The 6,000-nt window shown below is 37.1% G+C and overlaps 1 protein-coding gene across 1 annotated transcript in view; it reads right to left on the bottom strand.

Moving 5' to 3' along the window:
- Positions 1 to 4,553: 4,553 nt before the first annotated feature.
- Positions 4,554 to 6,000, bottom strand: part of Lama2 (laminin subunit alpha 2) — a 547,138-nt gene continuing 545,691 nt past the window's right edge. Inside the window, exon 65 of the mRNA XM_048354062.1 lies at positions 4,554 to 4,976. Coding sequence (XP_048210019.1) covers positions 4,819 to 4,976 — 158 coding nt within the window. The 3' untranslated portion in view covers positions 4,554 to 4,818. The remainder of the gene's footprint in view (positions 4,977 to 6,000) is intronic.

The following is a 6,000-nucleotide window of genomic DNA, read 5'->3' as shown; positions in this document are numbered from 1 at the left end:
TGGATCTCTAGTTTTCCCAGCACCTCTTGTTGAAGAGGCTATACTGAATGTTTTTGAGTCCTTTGTCAGGAGTTAGCTGGCTGTAGGTGTATGATTTCACTTCTGGCTCATCTGTACTGTTCCATTGGCCTTTACATCTGATTTGTGGTGGTACTTGGGTTCCCAGAGGAACTTTATCTCTGGGATGCCAGAAAACACAGAATGTCTCAGTTTCTGCTATCCAGTTTCTAACAGCAGATGAATTTCTACTGTCTGTGGTTTGTGTGTTTTCCTTCTCTTCAGCCTCAGTAAACACCAAAGCACTTTCAAAATATATCCATATTTAACTTCCCAGCACCTCCAGTGCTACTACCTGCATCGATAGGTGTATGCTACTGAAGTGCTGAGCTCCAGGCAGATGGCTTTAAAATAAAGAATGGACTTGCTTTGTCCAACAGTGAATGACTAGTTCTTCAAACCCAACTAAACAAACCAGCTCAAAGAGAAGTCATCCTACTGACAAGTTCAAGAAATGGAGTTGAGTAGAATTTCATTTTCTTGATTAATCTGGTTATTTCTACTATCCCTAAGGACATATAAAAGAATTTCCTTGATTTGAGTAGAACAACATTTCTTTGCTTTGTAATTCTTTGTAGCTATTTCTAATGCCCTCAAGAAAACAGAAAATAACTGCTTTAATTTAAGTGTTCTATGGATATTCTTTTACACTTTTAATTCTCAAAATTTTCTATTATATCAATGGTAGTAAGTCACTTTCAGGAGAGTTGACTTCCCTGATGTACATGTCACCCTTCAGAGAATCTGAAATGTGCTGATACTTTGGGCTTTTGTTGTTGTTGTCATCATTATTTTCTTGAGACAGGGTCTTGCTTACCTATCTCAGACTGGCCTAGAACTTGTGACTTTTTTGCCTCAGCCTCTAGAACTGAAATTCCAGGTATGTAATATGATTGACAAGGCTTAATTTTAAAGCAGTATTATTTACATATCTAGTGAGGAAGTCCTATATGTTAACTTGTGAGGAATATTACAACAGAATAATATAAACAGAGTAATATAAACAATAAGAAACTATTTTCACATACTTCTGGAAGCTGAAAGTCCAAAACCTAGGTGTCAGCAGGTTTGGTTTGTCCTGGAGGCTTACAGGTGGACATAGTCTCTCTATTTCTTCATGTATTTTATTTTCTCTATGCTAACATGACACTGATCATATTGAAGAAGGGTTCCCCCTTCTGTCTTCACTTTTTCTTAGTTACCTCTTTGAAGGTCTTGTTTCCAGTACGCCATGACTTAAGAATATGCCTGTACAGAATAGTGCTGAAGGGTGAGTTTATGCCACCATTTTTCATATCAAGATTTTTGAAATAATATTGAAATTCAGTGCCCAGACTGGGGCAGCCTTAACCTCTAGCTGCCCTTTGCAATTGAGATGTGTGTTCATCTCAGTCAAGCAAATGAGGTAAGTACATGCATTTTCATGTCTTCCTTGACTGGACAAAGATGAACAGACAAAATAAGAAAACAAACAAAAAGTACAAAAGCAAAAAAAAACCCAAAACATAAACAAAAAACAAACAAAAAATAAACAAAATAAGAAAGTTGTATTAGCAGTACTTTGTTTTCTGCAAAAGCTTACTATTTTGTTTTGTGTTGGTTATGTTTGTCCATTTTAAACACTAACTCAGGAAACAACCTACATAAAATCAATTTCAGTTTGTGAAAGTAGTCATTTTCTTTGTTAAGTAGAAAATCTAGAAGGCTTTTGTAGCTGGGGACAATAGGCTAAATCAATGTAGGAGAAAATAGTTAAGAATTTTAAAGCTGTTAATTGAAGCTTTAAGTGTTTGTTAGTTTTCTGGTGGTTTGGGGCTGAAATCTGCTCTCTTTTTTAATTTTCCTTTGTCAGTGATGTTCACCATGGCAACTTCAACAAATATCCCCTAACAAATGTTTTAATGTCAAGTGCTGAGCACCTTTTTAAGGAAGGCTGGCAACTGGTTAGGAGTGGGTGTTGGGCAAATGAATGACAAGTATTCTGCTTTCTTCATAATTGCTGTATGTGGCAGGAGGTGAATAAATTACTGAGACGATGAGTGCTGAGTGAAGTAAACATTTCATATTGTTTAGGGATAAAAAATAATTTGATTTCAAAGTAAGATATCAGTGTGAAATATGCTGGGGAAACATTTTCCTCTTGTAAAACTTCAATGATTTGGATCTGAAATTTGGATCCTCTTTTTATCCGTTCAATATTGTGGACCACTCTGATGTATGGATTGCATGTGGTATGAATCTAGTCAAAACCAATTCAGGGAATTCTACTTGGGTAGAGACTAAAAGTTCTTAGGACCATGTTGGAAACCTACTAATGTGGAACTTTGAGCTCACCAGCCAATTTTCCTGGACTTGCTTAAAAAGAGTAGATAGACAGAGCAGCCTCACACATACATTATAATAACAAGAAATATCTATACATCTAGATTTATATGTAAATTAATAAATATATAATACACATTTATATAAATATAATATATGAATATATAGATCTATGATATGGTAAATAGGTACTATATATTTATATGAGAATATATAATATGTTATGTTATAAATATATACAAATATATACATATATACATATACATATGTGTGTGTGTGTGTCTGTGTGTGTCAAGAAAATGCCAATGCCACAACCATATCCAGAGATTATAGTTTAATGGCTGGCTGGAGTGGCACCTAGATGTGGAACTTTTGTTTTTCTTTTAAGAATTCAAATTTTATTTCTAATGTCTAGGGAGAGTTCAGAGTCACCACATTCCTTGATTTCAAAGACTGCTTCCAGTTTTGTCCCTCTAAAGCACTTATCTACAAATTGACTTCAGCAGGACCTGGCTCTGATAGGAGTGTCAATTTCAGCTCCTTTGCTTTCAAATGTATATATCTTTCTGTGCAGGACCCACGAAAGAAAGGCATTAGCTTTTCATTAAAGGAACCTAATACGTCTTCATTCTTGTTTACCCCAAGTATCCCAAAGCAGCCCCCAAAGTGGTACCTAGGTTCAATGGTGAAAGAATGATTTTTATTATCAAAACACATTGGCTTTCAAATCTTCTTATGGCTTAAAAGGCTGATTAAAGTGTTAACTAGCTTCAATGTGTGTGTGTGTGTGTGTGTGTGTGTGTGTGTGTGTGTGTGTATTTGCCAGTCTTGGAACTTGAACTCGGGGCCTGAGCACTGTCTCTGGCTTCTTTTTGCTCAAGGCTAGCACTCTCCCACTTGAGCCACAGTGCCACTTCTGGCCTTTTCTGTTATGTGCTGCGGAATCGAACCCAAGGCTTCATGCATGCTAGGCAAGCCACATTCCTAGCCCCTCAACAATTGTATTTTATGTGTGTGGAAATGGTCACAAGAAAGCGCACAGTTTCTCTATTCTGTTGGCATGGTAGGCAAGTTTTCTCTGTAGAATAGGGGGGGTCTTATACTTGACAATGACATTAGAATTACCTAGAAACATTTCTACAAGTTCCCTTCCCTCCCCCTCCCCTCTGCGTCTCCTTTCTTCACTTTGTAACATCCCAAGAAATATTATAACAAATCTGAGAGAATGTCTTGCTGTAAGAGGAAATTTTATGGACAAGATATATTGGGAAATTGGTTAATGGTGAAATGCTGAGAGCATGTTCATCATCACTATGGTCAGAAACAACATCTTCCATCCCCCAGTGGATAATACTGCCAGAGGAGATTTATTCAATTTTTGATAAAATTGCCATAGCGAGGGAAGTGCTGTGTTGTTTTTTTTTGAATGCCCTGGAAGTTATACTACCACTATTTTTTTCCTGAAGATAGAAAGATAACGAGTAAAATCTAGAAAGGTTTCTCACAGATCCTTCCCCCCTTGGAAGATAATGGAACAGTAAATACTAGGAGAATAAAATGCAGACTTTATATTTTAGGAAAATGAATTTGTTAGGTCAAATTGCAGCTCAGAAAGACTCAGTGAAGGATGCCTTTGATGTTTCTAGAAGATTTTCTCCTAGTGAGTATAAAAGTGCATTTTAGCACAATCCCTTTTCCACCAGTGTAGATGATGACATTTGCAGTTATCCTAAGGTATCCAGAGTCTCAACACTGTAGCATGAAATGGGGCTTAATTATCATTCTGCAGGCTGGTTCCTATCCCCAAAGTCTATGAATCATTATCAAACAAGAAAATCAAGTAATTAAGCTCTCTGGCCAGAATCTGATCTATACTGTCAACCTTCAGCATGAAAAGGTATTCATTCCTATGGCTGGTTAAACTCTTTAATAATGAACTTGGATCAGGGAAATGATTTGCTAATGCTTTTATAAACATAGAGACTAAGGCAGCTAATTTCTTCCCCATCACACATTCAAAATCCACTTGTTTTCAGTGGTGTGAACAGAAAGCCAAAATCAACATAGGAAAAGAATGACAGAGTGTTAATATGTTTTGTAAAAAAATAATGTTGTCTTCATGAATTCCATATGAGCTCCTCTTGCAATGGTTCCAAGGCATGTTAAAAATTCTACAACTTACAGTCAGTTGCTTTATTTCCTTAAAAACCACACTAAACAAACAATTATTTAGAATGTTATAATAAGTTTAATATTCATATGTTTGACAGAGGACTTGAACTAAAATTCAGTCTGCAGTCTGAATTAGCACCATCTGAATACAGAAAGATTTCTATATATGTGCACAAATTAGTTTTGTTAACATACATAGGTAAAATATGATTACTTTTACTTGATAATAGTTTTGATGAACCCACCTGGGGATTAAACTTATTTTTATTAATTGGTGGGGCATGATACAGGTTGGACACCGCTCAGTTCCAGAGCCTTGACAAAATTAACCTCCAGTGGCTTGCCGGTGCCTTTGGTGAGTCTCAGGGATCGGATGCAACCTCGGAATCTCACGTTGGTGGTCAAGCCAAACTGGTTAAGGCCATCTGAAAAGACAAAACAAGAGGTTCCTTTCCTTCCTTTCCTTCCTTCCTTTCCTTCCTTCCTTCCTTCCTTCCTTCCTTCCTTCCTTCCTTCCTTCCTTCCTTCCTTCCTTCCTTCCTCCCTCCCTCCCTCCCTCCCCTCCCTCCCTCCCCTCCCTCCCTCCCTCCCTCCCTCCCTCCCTCCCTCCCTCCCTCCTTCCTTCCTTCCTTCCTTCCTTCCTTCCTTCCTTCCTTCCTTCCTTCCTTCCTTCCTTACTCCCTCCTTCCCTCCCTCCCTCCCTCCCTCCCTCCCTTCCTCCCTCCCTTCCTTTCTTCTTTTTCAGTGTTGGGAATTTAACAGCAGGGCCTTGTCCATGCTAGGTAGGTTCTCTATCACAAAGCAATACCTCTTATTATTTAAGGCTCAGTTTTAAACTTCTGCTTTAGTATAAAATGTTAAAAGCATATGTCAAAGTCAAGTGTAATCTTGAGATTAAATTGAAACCCTGTCAAATATAAAGCTACTGATTTTCTTTGTAGCTTTACTAACAGATTTGCAGAGAAATATCAACTTTTATTATACACTATAAAATATGAAAGTAGCTAGAATAATAATAACGAAGAAATAATCTGATGTAGAATGAACAAGTTGACCGTTGTAACTTAAATCTGTAAAATTATATTTAATAAAATAGGCCAATTGAGCAAGCCTTTCAAATATGGAATTAGCACTTGGCCCTTAAGATGCAATTTTATCATTTTCTCACATCAAAAAAATAAAAACCCTGAGCATTAAGTTGGTTGGAGGGTCACAGAACATGTGTAGTACACCTACTTGGTGCTAACTAGTCTATTTCATAGACTGTTGAGTCCTCCCTAATATCATGATTGAAGAAAGACTTCTTAAATCTAGAAGACATTTTGGAAAATGTAGCTGTTAACTGCTCTCATTAATTCAGTATCTTTTTCTCTGACCACTACTGCTAAATACTGCATTGTGCTTGGTTTGGTACATAAAGGAGCCTTCTAACACTGTAGACAAAACTGT

The sequence above is a fragment of the Perognathus longimembris genome, chromosome 9 (genome assembly GCF_023159225.1).
Source record: "Perognathus longimembris pacificus isolate PPM17 chromosome 9, ASM2315922v1, whole genome shotgun sequence".
NCBI lineage: Eukaryota > Metazoa > Chordata > Mammalia > Rodentia > Heteromyidae > Perognathus > Perognathus longimembris.
The sequence above is the reverse complement of the archived record's forward strand: the minus strand, read 5'-3'. Positions and strand labels throughout refer to the sequence as shown.